Source organism: Pristis pectinata, chromosome 10 (genome assembly GCF_009764475.1).
Source record: "Pristis pectinata isolate sPriPec2 chromosome 10, sPriPec2.1.pri, whole genome shotgun sequence".
NCBI lineage: Eukaryota > Metazoa > Chordata > Chondrichthyes > Rhinopristiformes > Pristidae > Pristis > Pristis pectinata.
Genome location: NC_067414.1, coordinates 88,887,203 through 88,906,903, shown reverse-complemented (window position 1 = coordinate 88,906,903; position 19,701 = coordinate 88,887,203). Strand labels below are relative to the sequence as shown.

Genomic DNA, 19,701 nt, shown 5'->3' with positions numbered 1-19,701 from the left:
TCCCCACTGCCATCAGGTTCTTGAACTGCCTGAAAAACCCAAACACCACCTTGGACTATTTTCTTCTCTCTCTATCAACTTGCACTAATGTCATTATGTTTATTTTGTTTGTTTTTTTCAATAAAATACAACAGTTCCTGAAAGGGCAGGAAAACCGGTTTACTGGTGGAATCTGCATCATGAAGGCCAAGCTCTCAGCCTTGCGGCTCTCTGTGACCAGACCAACTGCAGACCAACTGGTACGCCTCTCGATTTTTGTTTAACATTCATTGTTGGGCAATCAGAGAGAAAAAAAACAACATTGGGAAACAAACAGGAGAGTAGAAAGGGCACAGAAAAGCTGTCAAAGAGAGAGAGGCTTTCAGAACATAAAAATAGGAGCAGGAGTAGGCCAATTGGCCCCTCAAGCCTGCCCCGCCATTCATTATGACCATGGCTGATCTGCCCCAGGCCTCAACTCCTCTTCTGTGCCAGTTCCCATTGCTTTCAATTCCCTGATCTTTCAAAAATGCATCTACTTTCTTTTGCACAAAACCCCAATGATCTAGCCTCCACAACCCTACAGGGTAGAGAATTCCAGGGATTCACCAACCTGCTCACCTCAATTCTAAATGATCAGATCCCAATCTTGTAACTATGTCCCCTTGTTTGAGAATCTCCCACTAACAGAAACACCTTGACATCTACCCTGGCAAATCCCCTCAAGATCTTCTGAGCTTCATTAAGATCTCCTCTCATTATCCTATGGGAGGATTTCTGTAAACAGGAGGTAACAAGAAGGAATTCAGGGAGGGAATTAGAGGGTAGAACCCAAAGGTTAAAAGTGAGGTGCCAATGACAGAATGATTCAGTGAATGACTATATTCCAGGCTGGGATCCACAGTTTGGGGTTTGAAGAGATTCAAGGGATATAGGGAAGTGAGCTTGATGGATGTTAATACAGTATATGCAGGTTCAAGGCCCTGAGAGACCCCTTCTGGTCTTTCAGAGACTGCACTTGTCTTTAAAAACAGTAAAACAAGCAAGTGGCCTTTTTTGTGTGGAGTGACTGAACAGTGGCCATTAGATAACTTTTTCATCTTGTGATCATTTAACAACCAAGAGAGATCCTCGTCTTACCCAGCTAAAGTCAAAGTCAAAGTTGAGTTTATTGTCATATGCACAAGTACATGTACGCACAGGTGCAATGAAAAATTTACATGCAGCAGCATCACAGTCACATAGCATCAGATAAGCAGCATTCATGGATGCAATTTTGGTTATGATTATCAGCAAGAAAACTAGCTGATTTATTTCAATTTGGGGTGGCTCCATGATACGGGTGGTAGAGCTGCTGCCTCATAGTGCTGGTGACCTAGGTTCAATTCTGACCTCCAGTGCTGTCTGTGTGGAACTTGCTCACTTAATTTGCTCAAGGACAGCTTCTATCCTGCTGTTACATGACTATTGAATGGTCCCCTAGTGCGATAAAATGGACTCTTGACCTCACAATCTACCTCGTCTTAGCCTTGCACCTTATTGTCTGCCTGCACTGCACTTTTTCTGTAACACTTTATTCTGCATTCTGTTATTGTTTTCCCTTGGACTACCTCAATGCACTGTTGTAGTGAAATGCCCAGTACAGATGGCACAGAGAGTTTTTCACTGTACCTCGGTACACGTGATAATAATAAACCAATTTATCAACTTCGCCCTGTCACCACATGTGTTTCCTGTGGATAGTCCAGTTTTCTCCACATCCCAAAGATGTGCAGTTTGTTAGGTTAATTGGCTGTGGTAAATTGTTCTTAGTGAGTGGCTGAGTGGTGGAAACTGGGTCGGGGGTGGGGGGGATGGGGGCATGATTTGAAGGGAATGTGGGGAGGATAAAATGAGATTAGTGTAAGTGGGTGTTCAATGGTTGGCACAGACGCAGTGGGAGAAGGCGACTGTTTCTGTGCTGTGTGGCTCTCCGACTCTTTCCTTCCACCATTCTCAACTCTTATGCAGGAGACGATGCAAGATAAAGAGCACCCATTGGTGCCACTGGATTGCTGATGTGGTGCAGACTACAGACTGACGAGGAAATCTTGCCAGTTCACTCAGACAAAGAAGATCAGTGTCGTTTCAAAAAGGACAAGGTCATGGGGTGTGGAACTTGGATAAGCAAGCCAGGATGTCTTGAACATGTTGGAACAATGGAAATAAGGATTTGTCTTGGAAACCATTATGGGATGTGGTTATGGTTGGTAACATCGACATTCATGGCCCATCCATAATTGTTCCAGAGTTAAGAGTCAACCGCATTGATGAGTGTGGAGTCACGTACAGACCAGACTGGGAATGGATGGCAGATTTCCTTCCCTGCAGGATGTTAGTGCACCCACTGCATTTTTACAACAATTCAACCGACCACCTTTATACCCTGATTTATTTAATTACTTGAACTTAACTTCCCTCACTGCTGCAGTGGGCTTCAAACACAGGCCTTGGAATCAACGGTCCCAAACTCTTTGTGTTAATTCAATAACTGACCCAAGGTATTGTCTTGGAGCCAACAATTGCAAAGACTAGTGTTTTTCAAGAGGAAAAAATAGGCATGGAATTTGAAATAAAAACAGAAAACACTGGAAATGCTCAGGAGGCCAGGCAGCATCTACAGAAAGAGAAACAGAGGGAATGTTTCGGGTCATTGACCCTTTGTCAATGGAACTTGGAATTTGTTTTAACACAGCCATTGACTTAACAATAATACTGAGGTTAGTACAGGACTTCAATGGTATTGGTATTGATTTATTATTGTCACTTGTACCAAGGTACAGTGAAAAACTTGTCTTGCATACTAATCGTACAGGTCAATTCATTACACAGTGCAGTTACATTGAGTTAGTGCAGAGTGCATTGAGGTAGTACAGAGTAAAGTGCAGTGCAGGTGGACAATAAGGTGTAAGGTCACAAGGTAGATCGTGAGGCCATCTCATCGTATAAGGGAACTGTTCAATGGTCTTATCACAGTGGGATAGAAGCTGTCCTTAAGCCTGGTGGCTCCTGTATCTTCTATCTGATGGAAGAGGAGAGAAGAGATAATGACCCAGGTGGGTGGGGTCTTTGATTATGCTGGCTGCTTCACCAAGGCAGCGAGAAGTAAAGACAAAGTCCAAGGAGGGGAGGTATTGGTATTGGTTTATTATCGTCACTTGTACCGAGGTACAGTGAAAAACTTGTCTTGCATACCGATCATACAGGTCAATTCATTACACAGTGCAGATACATTGATGCAGTGCAGGTAAAAACAATAACAGTACAGAGTAAAGTGTCACAGCTACAGAGAAAGTGCAGTGTAACAAGGTGCAAGGTCACAACAAGGTAGGTCGTGAGGTCAGAGTCCATCTCATCGTATAAGGGAACCGTTCAATAGTCTTATCACAGTGTACTAATAATGGTGTACTAGAAATGACACATACCTTGGCACAGACTATTTTCAGAGGTCCCACTCATATGGAAGCCAGCGTCACAGCTGCAGTGTTGGGTCCTCTCGATCTTTGCACAGCGGGGCTTGCGACTGAAGGACAGGTCACTTAATGCACTCCAGTCTGTCGCAGCAGCACCTTTGTGGTGTGGGGGAAATGATAGACCAGAAAGAGATTTTGTACTAGTCTCTGTTTGAAACAACACAATGAATAGAAGAAGCCTGTAACTGAGAAATAGACACCTCGCCAGTGAAATTCCAACTGTGATATAAAAAAGAGTTGGCTTGAGTATAAAGGCTTTTCTAAAACTTAATAGTTCCCCTACACCCACACATATTTATGTCCTAGTTTGACATTTGTTTTGTTTGGATGGTGCTACTCTACTCAGTTTAAAGGTTCAGAATTTTCTCTATCAGAATCATGTTGCAATGAGGTGTTATCGGGCAGAGGCCCAGCATTTTATAGAACATTAATAACAGTCTAGAAAAAAAAAGAAACATGCAAATTTTCCCATTTTTATGGTTTTTTTTAATCCTTTATGAGCATAATTGTCCCTCAATTGTCCTTTGAACTGTCCCCAAGAGAAATCAAAGGGGGAGAGGTTGTGCAAAAACTAAAACAAATTTTATTTAGGATGACAAGAGCTCACATTTGTATCGTGCCTTTAACATAGCAAAACTTCCAAGGTGCTTTCCAGGGCAGTTATCAGGTGAAGGTTGACAGAGCTGAGGAAGGAGACATTAGGATAGGTGCCTAAAAGCGGAATTTTAAGGAGCGTCGGAGGAGTATAGAGGATGGTAGAGGTTTAGGGAGGCAATTTCTGAGCTTGGTTTAGACGACTGCGAGTAAGGTGAAAGGAATGCTGGTGTGCAGGAGGCAGAGATGGAGGAACATAGAGTTCTCAGAGAATGGTGATTTTTCTTTCAATCACATTAACATTTTCATCCTTAGCCACGAATGATCTGTGATGTGGTGGAATCTGGGCGGAGTTGATGAGAATGTGGAGAAAGCCAAGAATGGGATTAATGTGGGTCAGCGCGATGCTATTACAGCGCCAGCCACCCGGGTTGAATTCCTGCCACTGTCTGTACGTTCTCCCCGTGTCTGCGTGGGTTTCCCTCCGGGTGCTCCGGTTTCCTCCCACATTCCAAAGACGTATGGGTTAGGAAGTTGTGGGCGTGCTGTGTTGGCGCCAGAAGCGTGGCGACACTTGCGGGCTGCCCCGCAGAACACTCTACGCAAAAGATGCATTTCACTGTGTGTTTCGATGTACATGTGACTAATAAAGAAATCTTATGTAGGATTAGTGTAAATAGGTGATCGTGGATACAAAGAACATAGAACACTGTAGCACAGGAACAGGCCCTTCAGCCCACAATGTCTGCGCTGAACACGATGCTGATTTAAACTAATTCTTTCCTGCCTGGACATGATCAATATTCCTCCATTCCCTGCATATTCATGAGTCTGTCTAACAGTCTCTTAAATGTCACTGTCGTATATGCTTCCACTACTCCCCCGGTAGCCAGTTCCAGGCATCCACCCTTATTTTCTGCACTCCTGCAACTTATTCTTTCTCACATGCCTATTAAACTCCCCGCTGATTATTTTGCCAATTACATTGCCGAGCTGTACCTAATTAACCTACCAGCACCGCCTTTGGGATGTGGAAGGAATCCCAAAGTTTCCGGCATAAATCCACACAGTCACAGGGAGAACACGCAAACTCCACACAGACAGCAGCCGTGGTTGGGATTGAACCCAGGTTGCAGGAGGTGTGAGGTAGCAATGCCTGCAGGTTTTGTGTGCTTTTCACTTTCTTTCTTAAGATTACGCAAGCTTCAGAAATTAGTTTTATAAAAACAACAGGTTTCCAACATGAATTTGGACCCATCACTTAATTTTTAATGGTTTGATGATGTACATTCCATTTATTGTGTACCAGCTTTTAAATCATGGAGTCAGGCAGCTTGTTACAGCCAAAGTCAGATTCTAGGAGAATTACAATGAAAACCACAGCATCAGAGACCCAGGTTCAATCCTGACCTCAGGTGCTGTCTTTGTGGAGCTTGCATATTCTCCCTGTGACCACATGGGTTTCCTCAAACATCCCAAAGACATGTCGCTGGTCATGGATCCATAGAACAATATAGCACGGATACAGGCCCTTCGGCCCAACCAGACCATGTTGACCATGGGCACCCACCCAGGTAGTCCCAATTTCTTGCATTTGGCCTATATCCCTCTAAGCCCCGACCCTCCATCTACCTATCCAAGTGCTCCTCAAATGATTCTATTGTACCCACCTTAACCACTTCCTCTGGCAGCTCATTCCATATACTCACCATCCTTTGGGTGACAAAGTTGCCTCTCAGGTCCCTTTTAAATCTTTCCCCCTCACCCTAAACCTCTGCCCCCTAGTTTTGGACTCCCCTACCCTGGGGAAAAGACCATCCACCTTATCGATGCCTCTCATAATATTAAACATTTCTATAAGGTCGCCCCTCATTCTCCTATGTTCCAAGGAATAAAGACCTAGCCTGGCCAACCCCTCCCGATAACTCAGGCCCTCTAGTCCTGGCAACATCCTCGTAAATATTCTCTGCACTCTTTCTAGTTTAACCACGTCTTTCCTATAACAGGTGATATAAACTGTACTCCAAGTGCAGCCTCATCGCCGACTTATACAACTGCAACATGATATCCCAATCCTATAATCAATGCCCTGACTGATGAAGGCCAACATGCCAAATACCTTTTTCACCACACTGTACACCTGTGGCATTGCTTTCAACGAACTATGCACTTGTATTTCTTGGTCTCTCTGTTCCATTACACTCGTTGGTGCCCTACTATTCATTGTATAAGTCCAAATGCATCACCTCACACTCATCTGTATTGAAATCCATTTGCCACTCCTCGGCCCACTTCCCTACCTGATCATGATCCCCCTGTGATAACCTTCTTCACTATCAAGGCTGACTTCACTATGGCAAGTTAATTGGCCACTGTAAATTGTGCCAAGTGTGTAGGTGAGTGGTAAAATCTGTGACGGGTTGATGAGAATGGAAGGGGAGAATAAAAAAGTGGGAATAATGTAGGATTAGTGTAAATGGGTGGTTGATAGTAGAGACTCAGTGGGCTGAAGGGCCTGTTTCTGAGCTATAAATCTCGACAACTCTATAACTAGTAATTATCACATCATTTTTTAACAAAACAAACGTAACACTTAAACCAGCAGTGTTGTACTCTATGTATGGGTTGGAATATAACGTTTTGACATACAGTATAATGAAATCCTGTTTCAAACTATTATCATTCATTTAATGTCTTATGAAACCAGAATCTCAAGTGGCTAAAGATTTGTTTCAGTATCACAAAGAGCAAAATTACCCAAGAATGGTTAAAAGTCTCTCAGTGAATTAAATGAATTAGTGAATTTTTAAAAAGTAAACTAGTTTCTAGTTTCAGTAAATTACTGAATATAGAGCAACCTGCTGGTGGAACTTAATGGGTGGAGTGTAGGGTGAAAGGAACTGTTGACGATCCGGGTCGAAACCCTGCATCAGGACTCGGCGTCAATTCCCTTCCTCCCACAGATGCTGCTCGACCCACTGAGTTCCTCCAGCAGATTGTTTGTTGCTCAGATTCCAGCATCTGCAATCTCTTGTGTCACCAACCACTGAAACTATTCTCAGCGAACAACTGAAATCTCAGAGTTTGCGACCTCTCAGTTATAAGGAAGGATCATCCCCGAAGTAATATTTTATGTGTCCAGTCATTTCGGGGCTCTGAGCATCTAAGAATTTACAGGCAGCATAAGTATAGCTGTCAGAGTTGGAATCTAATTCTTATCTCTCATGGCTACCCAATAGAACAGCAAACATTTACACTTATAATCTCACACTGGTGCAGTGCCCAGAGGTTGTCACTCAGTCTTCTCCTCCCGCTCTCTGATATTTGTCTCTGTATCTTAAAAACAATTTAAAATGTTATCCAAGAAGCATGACCACATTCCCTCAGTGGAATGTGCGTGCATGGGCACGATAAGAACATGACTTCAAAGAGAAAAGTCTGTGCCAGATTACACACATTTTACAAGTAAATAAAAACATAGCCAGTTTGCAATTCAGCAGGGAAAAGTCTATTAATATTCTTTTGTCAGCGTGATCAGACCACATTTGGAGTATTATGAGCAGATTTGGGCTCCATATCTAAGGAAGGATGTGCTGGCATTGGAGGGAGTCCAGAGGAAGTTTATAAGAATGATCCCAGGAATGAAAGGGGCATTTGATGGCTCTGGGCCTGTACTCGCTGGAATTTAGAAGGATGAGGGGGAATCTCATTGAAACCTACTGAATATTGATAGGCCTCAACAGTGTGGACCTAGAGAGGATGTTTCCAGTAGTGGGAGAGTCTAGAATTAGAGGGCACAGCCTCAGAATAGAAGGATGTCCCTTTAGAACAGAGATGAGGAGGAATTTCATTAGCCAGAGGGTGGTGAATCTGAGGACTTCATTGCCACAGACGGCTGTGTAGGCCAAGTCATTGGGTATATGTAAAGTGGAGGTTGATAAGTTCTTGGTTAGTAAGGATGTCAAACCTTATGGGGAGAAGGCAAGAGAGTGGGGTTGAGAGGGAAAAATAAATCAGCCACGATCGAATGGCGGAGCAGACTCGATGGGCTGAATGGCCTAATTTTGCTCCAATGGTCTTATGGGTTTAGTGGGCCTTTTTCTGTGCTATATGTCTCAGCAACTCTGTGACTCAATGATCAGTAATTATCACATAATTTTTAACAACGAATGTAACACTTGGGCCAAAATTTTAAAACGTACACCTTTGTAAAATCCCTTCCAGCACACTGGCACCTTGATATTTTTGAGGAATTATTGATATTTGCTTCATAACTTTTACTAGGACAAGGCTTTCTGTGCTCACTTTCCCAAATCCAGCTGACACCCAGATGTTACCAACCTGTCTGCACTGGATACGTGCAATGGCTCCCTGTCCAGTTGTTTGGACAGGAGCATGTGTAGTGGTTCACAGCATCCACACAGGTCCCTCCATTCTGGCAAGGGTTGCTGGCACACTCGTTTATTTCTGTAAGAGAAACCAAACAGCCTTGGTAACTGGTAATTGGTTTATTATTGTCACGTGTACCAAGATACAGTGAAAAGCTTTGGTTTGTATGCCATCAATGCAGATCATTCCATACATCAAGGTAGTACAGAAGGGGAAGTAAACAGGATGCAGAATATAGTGTTACATTTAAAGTGCAGTGCAGGTAGACAAATAAAGTGCAAGGGCCACGATGATGTAGATTGAGAGATCAAGGGTTTATGTGTATGAGAGGTCCAGTCAAGAGCCTGGTGGAACCATTGCCCAGGTGATGATTTAGTCAGATCTTTTAAAATGCTTCTGGGTTGGAGTGAGAGATGGAGGTTCCACAGACATTTCTGAACCATAGAACTGGATAGCACAGGGAGGCCATCTGGCCAGTGGCATGGTTTGAAAACAATTTATAATTAACTCCACTTCCTCTTTCCCCAAAGGTTGCAAATTTTCCTCCTCTAAGGTTTGAAGGTTATGGTTGAACCTAACATTAAAATATGATTCAAGGGAATACACCATCCAGTTAAAATGAACTTGTCCGATGCTGACTAACATGGAGACTTCTCATTCCTCCTGAAAGCTTCAAACTTATCCCTTCATGCAAGGTTTTGCTCATCCATTCTGATATCTCTTTGGGAGCCTGTGTTAGACTCTGTTTGATGACACTCCTGTGAAGCACTGTGGAACAAATTACTATATTAAAGATGCTACACAATTTTTATTATTATCATTGACATACAGTATATCGTGAATTTTATTGTTTTGCGGCAGCAGTACAGTGCAAGATATAAAGACATAAAAATGACTATAAAATCAATAAAGAGTGCAAAAGAGGAAAAATGAGGTAGTGTTCATAACTGTTAACATTCTACTAAATATCGCTGTGCATAACCTGCTATAATGCAGAAGGATTCTCAACATTCTTGCACTGCCTTCTTCCTCACTTACTCAACTGATCTACAATTGGATGAGACCAACAGGCCCACAGGGGTCTTGGTGTGACTTATGCTCTGACTCTTTTTGGGGAGCTAAGATCACAGTTTGAGGTTGCGTGAGGGACTTTGTGCTCTAGAAAGTATTTCCAAACACGACGTGACACTGCACTGTGGGGATCAGCGTCATACCACAACCCTGCGCCAACTTGCCTGAAATGGTGACACACATTAAACCATCTCTATCACACAAGGAGTAAGTATGGCAATGGCTCTTGGATCAGACCATCAACACTTCATTCCCCTCCAGAATTGACTAATCTGTCCACTCCTTTCACAGTTCGAGCCAAAAGTAAGGCAGCAATATACATCTTCCATTCCTGGTTGGCATGGGTCCATTAAGAATCACCTATGTTATGTGGGGTTGGAATCATATGTGTTCAAGACCAATGTCCCAGTTCAGGATCTGAGGCCACTTTTAGCAACAACAAGACCCAGAGCTGACTTCAAATCGGAAATGCTGACCATGATGTCCCATTACTACATTGTCAATCACCTACCAGCCTGGAGGTAGGCTAAGTAAGAGATGGATTAATGTGATGAATATTTTTCCTAACAATGTGAATTCAACTCTGTTCATTCAAGTGCTATCTAGTATCACAATGTCGACAAACTTCTTTGAGCTTTGGTAGTTTTAGAAGGGATGCTTCTTAAACACAATGGCACAGCAGGTAGAGCTGCTGCTTCACAGCTCCAGCGACCCAGGTTTAATCCTGATCTCATGCTCTCTGTGTGAAGTTTGCATGTTCTCCCTGAGACCATGTGGGTTTCCTCCAGGCGCTCCGGTTTCCCCCCCCACATCACTAAGGCATGCTGTTTGGTAGGTTGGTTGGCCACTGTTAAGATCCCCTGGTGTAGATGTGTGGCAGGAGAGTCAGAGGTTTGCTGACGGACATGAGTGTGAATAGGTTATGGGGAAAAAAGTGGTGGAATGGGACTTAAATTGGGGCAGGCACGGTAGTGTAGCGGTTAGCGTAACACTATTACAGCGCCAGCAACCTGGGTTCAATTCCCGCTGCTGCCTGTAAGGAGTTTCTCCCCGTGTCTGCGTGGGTTTCCTCCGGGTGCTCCGGTTTCCTCCCACATTCCAAAGATGCACAGGTTAGGAAGTTGTGGGCATGTTACGTTAGCGCCAGAAGTGTGGCAACACTTGCGGGCTGCCCCCCAGAACACTCTACACAAAGATGCATTTCACAGTGTGTTTCAATGTACACGTGACTAATCTTATAATAGGGAGCTGGCACGGCTGAGTAACTTCCTTCTACATTGAAGGAAAAGATGAAGCGTTAGAAAGTCTTGTAGTTGTATAGTGGCTCTAATAATTGCAGCATCTTTACAGGTAAAGGTACCAATAGAACTATTCTAACCAGGCACCAATGCCAGTGTATAAAAACCAGTTTCTTATAACAATGCAGGAGGTGATCAGGTCCAGTGGAACGATCGTGTCAGTCCCATTCCCCCTCTGTTTATTCCCCCTCACCCCTGCAACTTATTCTCTCTCACAGGCCTGTCAATTCCCCATTTGATTCTTTTCCCCATGAACACACACTGGGGCAATTTACAGCGGCCAGTTAACCTCTCTGTCATAAGCCAATTAACTCCCCCTGATTATCCTGCCACATATCTACACTGGGGGTAATTTGCAGTGGCTATTCAACCTACCAACCCTCACGTCTTTCGGGTGCGGGAAGAAACCAGAGAGCCCACACGGTCATGGGAAGAACACGCAAACTCCACGCAGTCAGCACACAACTCAGAACCAAACCCGAGTTCCTGGAGCTGTGAGGCAGCAGCACTGCCTGCTGTGCCACCGTGCGCCCTGTGAGTCAGCCACTTCCACACGGGCTGTCCCACGTGAGACGTCCTAGAGCCACTGACCGATTTGGAGGGCTAAGCTAATAGGTTTATCCATCCGGGTCTCCTGTTCAGATTCCCCAGCATTTAGTAAGATCCCTTTGATTTCAAATGAGGATTGTATTTCTGCAGGGTACCAGAGAAACAAAAGGACTGCAGATGCTGGAATCTAGATGAAAAACATGATGATGCTGGAGGAACTCAGCAGGCCAGGCGGCATCCATGGAGAAAAGCAGGCGGTCAATGTTTCAGGTCAGGACCCTTCCTCAGGACTGAAGATAGGAAAGGGGGAAGCCCAATATATAGGAGGGAAAAGCAGAGCAGTGACAGGTGGACTGCAGGATATTTTGCTTTAGTCTGACGTTTGTAATTAGTTACATAATGTTAGCTATTAAAACACCTTGGAAAGACAATTATTAGTAATTTTTAAATATTTCACAATTACTCTTTAATTTTAATACTTTTGTTTTTAAGTGGCTCTGAATGTGAGTGGTGAGGCCCAAGGTATTGGAATTACAGCATAGCAGCTGAGAAACTAGTGCTCAGAAGGAAACTGGTTATTGAGTTGTAAAATAAGTTACAAATGCTTCACTTAAACAGCAAGGGAAGGGGAGGGTAATGAGCTGGTACAAAGGTTTCTGAAGAACAGTGGCATAGGTCACCATAGTGGGTCTTTCCAAGAAACTTCTGCAATTGGCACAGGATCAAAAGAGGCTGCAGAGGGTTGTAGACTCAGCCAGCTCCATCATGGGCACACTCCTCTCTACCATTGAGGACATCTTCAAAATACGGTGCCTCAAGAAAGTGGCATCCATCATTAAGGACCCTCACCACCCGGGACATGCCCTCTTCACATTACTACCATTGGGGAGGAGGTACAGGAGCCTGAAGACCCACACTCAATGTTTCCAGAACAGCTTCTTCCCCTCCGCCATCAGATTTCTGAACAGTCCATGAACCCATTAACACTACCTTGTTATTCTGCTTTTGCACTATTCATTTATTTTGGTAACATAGTAATTTTACGTCTTTTTGTCTTGCACTGTACAGCTGCCGCAAAACAACTGATTTCACAACATATATCAGTGATAATAAACCTGATTCTGATTCTGGAAGATCATCCACGATTACTTGTGCTGGGTATGCAGTAAAGTAACGTCTACACACTGTGCGCTTCAGAAATTCGGAAGCTGAGTATTATATGCAACGGCCACTACAATGCCCTTTTTTCTTAAGGATCACAGAGGAATTCCTACCCACCAGAGTTGCATTAGGAAGGCAGTGGGAGCTGATATTGTTTCATCAAGTTATGCTACCACTGTAATATAAACCTTTGGTTATACTGCAGCTGGAGTACATTTAGATCCGAGCTTCAGAAAGGATAGACTGGCCTCAGAGTGGACACAACACAGATGCACCAAAATAATCCAGACTTAGAAGGATTAAAGTAGAACATCATGAAGTTGCATGGACTGGTACTGTACTCCTTTGAGTTCAGAAGACTAAGTGGGTGATTTAAGAGACTCTTATTGGATTTGGTATTGGTATTGGTTTATTATTGTAACTTGTACCAAGGTACAGTGAAAAACTTGTCTTGCATACTGTTCGTACTGATCAATTCATTACTCAGTGCATTGAGGTAGTACAGAGTGCATCGAAGTAGTGCAGGGTAAAAACAATAACAGAATACAGAGTGAAGTGTCACAGCTACAGGGAAGGGCATTGCAGGTAGACAATAAGGTGCAAGGTCAAACAAGGTAGATTGTGAGATCAAGAGTCCATCTCATCGTATAAGGGAACCGTTCAATAGTCTTATCACAGTGGGATAGAAGCTGTCCTTAAGCCTGGTGGTACGTGCCCTCAGGCTCCTGTATCTTCTACCTGATGGAGGAGGAGAGAAGAGAGAATGACCTTGGTGGGTGGGGTCCTTGATTATGCTGGCTGCTTCACCAAGGTAGCAAGAAGTAGGGTCGGTGGAGTAGGAAACAGGCAACATAAACAAGATTAAAGCTGACAGCAAGTATCATTGTTTCACACACAGGGTATTGCCATCCTGGAACTTTCTTCCCTGTTAAGGCCAGGGACTGAAAGTACAAAGTAAAACCTGGATATGGTTAGCTTAGAGTACAGGCATGTTAGTTGCTAAATAAATATAGATCAGCCTTGATCTAACAGAACTAAGCAAGAACCTAGAGGAGTTGAACTCCCCAATCCTGCTCCAAGTTATTTTGGGATAATTGTCCATCTGAATCTACCCGCGATCTCAGATGGCAGCTCTGTGCTGCCTCTTGGGGAATCTGGTTCATCACAGTGTGGGCTTCACAATAATGTTGAGACAGACAAGAGTTGAACCCTGCACAATTTGCCACACGGAGCTCTCTCAGGGCACCCGTCTGTGCAACATCCACACAGAGTTCCTCCGCCCCTGCCAGACGAAGTGCGGGGGCCATCAATAGCATGCCTGGAATAGCTCTGGACCGTTAGACCATGAAGTTATTTAATGAAACGCCTGAAGCCATTAACCCAACGTGACTTCCGAAATCCATCAAGGCTGGCAGCTGCAGGGTGGCTGGCTCTCTGCTGCAAGTAAGTACAGGTAGTCTCACACTGGCAGAGGCTGCCTGATGGGGAAGCTCTGTCTGGAATGTGTGACCAACTATCACACTGAGGAAAGACGTGCAGGTGTTCTCATGTGGGGAATGCAAAGCTGTTTTACTTTAAGTGCGCAAACATTAAGCTGGCTTTGATCAGGATGGTTTTGTCTGACAAGGAAATCTTCATTATTCAAATCTTCAGATATCTGGGGGCTAGTGTTCCACTCCATTGATAGTTTTACTGAAGGGGTCAGTGCAAGTACAAGAGAAGTGCTCTCATTTTTAGTTTACTCTCGTGCTATCAATGAAAGGAAGTTCTTTACTATAACAGTGGACTCCTTTAACTAACTGCATGCAATATTAATGAGCAAGCATTTAATACATGCACATATCATTATTATTTTAATGGAAGCATTAACCCATTCATTACATGTTATATAAAAACGTATAGAATGCTTTTGTTCATGTGACTAATAAAGATATCTCATCGATTTTATTCTAGTATGGCGTAGAGTCATTTCTGGGCTTTTTAAATGCATTTTTAAGGTTAAGTATTTTGGTTGTGACTGATAAGATTTATCTTTTTTTAAATTTTATTTATAGCGTGGTAACAGGCCCTTCCAGCCCAATGAGTCCGCGCCGCTCTTTTTAAACCCATATTAACCTACCCGTACATCTTTAGAAAGTGGGAGGAAACCGGAGCACCCGGCAGAAACCTACGCAGACATGGGAGAACATACAAACTCCTTACAGACAGCGACGGGAATCGAACCCCGATTGCTGGTGCTGTAATAGCGTCGCGCTAACCGCTACGCTATCGTGCAAAAACGAAAGACCTACCTGGAAAATAATTTCTGTTTCACTAATAAAACTCCTTAAATATCAATCATGCAGAATCTACATTTTTGCTCACTGCCTTCAGGGCCCCAGGCCAGGCTTTCTAAGTGCTCAGAACAACCAACCTCATTTGGACCTTTGTCGAGCACCTTCGCTCCATCCACCGCGACAGCTAGGACCTCCTGGTGGTCACCCACTTCAATTCCACACCCCACTCCCATACTTACATGTCTATCCATGGCCTCCTCTACTGCCACGTTGAGGCCAGATGCAAGTTGGAGGAACGACACCTCATATTCCGCCTTGGGAGTCTTCAACCTGACGGCCTCAACATTGATTTCTCTAACTTCCGGTAACTCCACTCCTTTTTCTTCCTCCTCCCCCCCCCCCCACTCCTTTGTCTTCCCTTATTCCTGTGGCTCCCTTCCCCCGCCTTGATGACCTGCCCATCTCCTCTCCTCCCCTCCCTCATCCTTTATTCCATGGTCCACTGCCCTCTCCTACCAGATTCCTTCTTCTTCAGCCCTTGGCCTCTTCTACCTATCACCTCTCAGCTTATTACATCTTGTCCCCTCCCCCACCCACCTACCTTCCCCCTCTCACCTGGACTCACCCATCACCTGGACTCACCTGTCCCCTGCCTGCCTGTGCTCCTCCCCCCTCCCCCCACCTTCTTATTCTGGCTTCTGCCCGCTTCCTTTCCAGTCCTGATGAAGGATCCCAGCCCGAAACATCGACTGTCCATTTCCCTCCATGGAGGCTGCCTGACCTGTTGAGTTCCTCCAGCACCTTTTGTGTATTAATCCCATTTGTTTGGTCAGTGACATGACGGTGATGAAAAAGGTTGGAAGAGTGGCAGCAAAAGTGTAAATGGGGAGAACACGTGAAAGAAACTTTAGAGTTTGTTGAAGAAATAATTGAGGTAAAGCCTGAACTAATCTGTATGTTAATACAATCATAATATAATTAAGCAGAGTCAACAATGAATTTACTGAAGTTCTTTGAGGATATAACAAACAGGGCTGGGGGGAATAAATGGGAACAAGTAGATGTTGTGCATTTAGATTGCCAAAAATCAGCTGCACATGAAAGGTTACTTCATGATATTGGGTGCTAATACATGAGCAGCAACAAATGATCTGCTGAAGGAACTCAGTGGGCTGAGCTGCATCTGTGGGGGAATTGTTGACGTTTCAAGCTGAAACCCTGCATCTGGAATTCCTTCCCTCCCACAGATGCTGTTCGACCCGCTGAGCTCCTCCAGCAGATTGTTTGTTGCTCCAGATTCCGGCGTCTACAGTCCCTGGCGTCATCACCGGTAGAGGATTGTCTCACTAATAAAAAACAGAGAGCCAGGTTAAATTAGTCATTTACAGGTTGGCAAGCTGTAACTAATGGGATGCCGCAGGGATCAGTGCTGGAATCTCAACTATTTACAATCTATTAATGACCTCAGCGAAGGAACCAAGTGCATTGCTGATAATCAAAGATAGGTGGGTTGGCCTTTGTTGTAAAGTGGGATGGAGCGTTCAAGTAGTTGGTGAGGTAAATCGTTGCAAGAGACACGAGAAGCCTTCAGGGAAAAGATAGTGAGGATCCCAAAAACAGTTTTGCCTGAGAAATAACATCCGTTCTTCACGATGGTCCCTGTGGGATAAATAATCAGCTAGGATCCCAGGAAGAACTCGCGTGCTCTTCTTTGAAATAAGGCTACATTCAGCTGAGCAAAAAGGCTGGCTCAAAGGACAGCACCGTCAGCGGGAGCCTCTTCCCCACCGCACTGAGTGAAATGACAATCCAGTCTTTGTTGAGTCTCTGGAAAGGACAAATTCTGGACTCTGGGAGGATGGGGGGAGAGAGCTACCACTGAACCACACCCGACTCCTGGACGATTAGGAGATATATTCAACTGGAATTGGAGAGATTAACATCTCCCTTGCACCCCAATCCCTACAATCAACACCCAGACCAGCACCCCCATCCTCACCAGCAACACTGCCACCCCCACCATCACCCCCACCCCTATCAACCCCAACACCCCCATCAATCCCACCCCGGCACCATCAACCCCACCACACCTCACCCCAACCCCACCCCATCAACCCCACCACCCTTACCCCATCAACCCCACACCCACCCATACTCACCCCCATCAATCCCATCCCCCACCCACCCCACCCCACCCCACCACCATCCAAAACCCCCCATCTCAGCCCACCCCATCAACCCCACCACACCCATGCCACACCCACCCACCATCAACCTCACCACCCCCCACCACCATCAACCCATCACCCCCACACCAGCCCCATCAACCCAAACCACCCCACCCCAATTCCACGCCTATCAAACTCACCCCACCCCACCCCCATCAATCCCAACCCCCACCCCACCACCATCAACCTTACCACCCTCCCACCCCACCACCATCAACCCCACCCCCCACCCCACCCCATCAATCCCACCCCACCCCACCCCCATCAATCCCAACCCCCACCCCACCACCATCAACCTTACCACCCCCCCACCCCACCACCATCAACCCCACCCCCCACCCCACCCCATCAATCCCACCCCACCCCCATCAATCCCAACCCCCACCCCACCACCATCAACCTTACCACCCCCCCACCCCACCACCATCAACCCCACCCCCCACCCCATCAATCCCACCCCACCCCACCCCCATCAATCCCAACCCCCACCCCACCACCATCAACCTTACCACCCCCCCCCCCCACCACCATAAACCCCACCCCCCACCCCACCCCATCAATCCCACCCCACCCCACCCCACCCCATCAATCCCAACCCCCACCCCACCACCATCAACCTTACCACCCCCCCACCCCACCACCATAAACCCCACCCCCCACCCCACCCCATCAATCCCACCCCACCCCACCCCACCCCATCAATCCCAACCCCCACCCCACCACTATCAACCCCACCACCCACCCCACCCCCATCAATCCCACCCCACCCCACCCCCATCAATCCCAACCCCCACCCCACCACCATCAACCCCACCCCCCACCCCACCACCATCAACCCTACCTCCCACCCCACCCCCATCAATCCCAACCCCCACCCCACCACTATCAACCCCACCACCCACCCCACCCCCATCAATCCCACCCCCACCCCAGCACCATCAACCCCCACCCCACCTCCATTAACCTCATCACCCCCACCCCACCAATCCCAACCCCCACCCCATGACCATCAACCTCACTACACCCCCCCACCGCCATCAACCCAAACCCCCACTCCACACCCATCAAACTCACTCTCCCCACCCCATCCCTATCAACCCCACCCTCCCCACCCCACACCCACCCCCATCAATCCCACCCTCACCACCTCAATCAACCCCACCACCCCACCAACCCCACCCCCATCAACCCCACAACCATCCACTTCATCATCCCCACCAACACTCCACCCCAATCATCCCCAGCCTCATCACCCCCAGCCCACCCCCACCCCATCACCCTCACCCCATCCCGAGCATCAACGCATCACCCCAGCATCTCCCCAACCCCATCACCCTCACTCCATTCATCGCTCTGTCAGCCCCATCCCCACCATCACCCCACCCCCATCTACCCAATGCCATTTCACCACCCTCACACCAATCATCCTACAACTTACACCCCTGCCATCACCCCCACCCCACCTCTATCACCCCATCCCATCCTGCCATCTCCATCACCCCCAACCGCACCACCTTTACCCCACCCCCATCACCACCACTCCCACCGGACCAGCCCGTCTCCACCACTCCACCGTTCATATTTCAGAAGGAGCTCCCCACTCCGACAGGACAACTCATCGCTGCAGCGGCTTTGTCCAGTCCCACAGCTGGCGATGATGTTTCATTCCGGTGCTTGGATCCTCCAGCAGCCGTTTCGCTTTTTCAGTAACATGAATGATTGGAGGTCTTGGATCACTGCACCAACCTGTGGTGAAAGTGTGAGGAGAATTACCTGTGCAGTTAGCTCTCTCCCCCGTCCATCGACCACTGGGCTGACATACTCTGGTACTTGAGCCACTCAGCTGATATCCAGGCTGGCAAATGAAGTGTACTTCATGATCTGTGCTGTACTTGGAGCCAAACTTCTTGCCGTGCCTGGGAGCCTCCAGAGAAGGGCATGATATCACTGAATTAAATAGAGAGAGGGTGGTCTCAGCAGAGCTCACATCCTTCACACCACAACACCTGCTTAAATTAAGGGGCTTTCAGTGACTATCATTTACCACAAATCATACAGTAAATGTACAAATGCTTGAAGATCTGGTAACTATTTGTGAAGCGTAAAACAAACAGCTGGAGGAACTCAGCTGGTCAGGCAGCATCTGGTTATGATCGACGTTTCGGTTTGAGGCTCTGCATCAGGATGTTGACCATAACTCTGCCTCCACAGATGCTGCCTGACCTGCTGCGTTCCTCCAGCGGTTTGCTTTTAGCTCCAGGTTGCAGCATCTGCAGTCTCTTGTGTCTCTGTTTGTGAAATATGATTTAGCCAAAAGAGACTCAAAAGATTTATTTGAAGATAAATCAGCATCCGTGCAGTTGGAGGCAATGGAGGAGGTATCAGGTCTATGGAGAGGACTACCTTTTGAATCAAAGGGGAGAGTGCTCCCAGTGAGCCATAGCTGACCGCTGCACGATTAAGATGAACATTCATTGGTATTGGAGAGGTTAATTCCCACCACACTCCACCTCATCCCCATTCCCTGTCTCCACCAGCCCGTGAAAGACTCTGAGAGCTCAAACCATAACAGGGGCATCAAAAGCAGGAGGGCAGGGGTTTAAGGTGAGAGGAAGGAGTTTGAAGGAAGATCTGATGGGTACGG

At 46.3% G+C, this 19,701-nt stretch overlaps 1 protein-coding gene across 1 annotated transcript in view; it reads right to left on the bottom strand.

The window, feature by feature from the left end:
* LOC127575515 (fibulin-7) overlaps positions 1-19,701 on the bottom strand; it is a 48,975-nt gene that overhangs the window by 8,484 nt on the left and 20,790 nt on the right. Inside the window, exons 4-6 of the mRNA XM_052025449.1 lie at positions 18,831-19,004; positions 8,427-8,552; positions 3,444-3,587 (exon numbers count right to left, since the gene is read on the bottom strand). Coding sequence (XP_051881409.1) covers positions 3,444-3,587; positions 8,427-8,552; positions 18,831-19,004 — 444 coding nt within the window. The remainder of the gene's footprint in view (positions 1-3,443; positions 3,588-8,426; positions 8,553-18,830; positions 19,005-19,701) is intronic.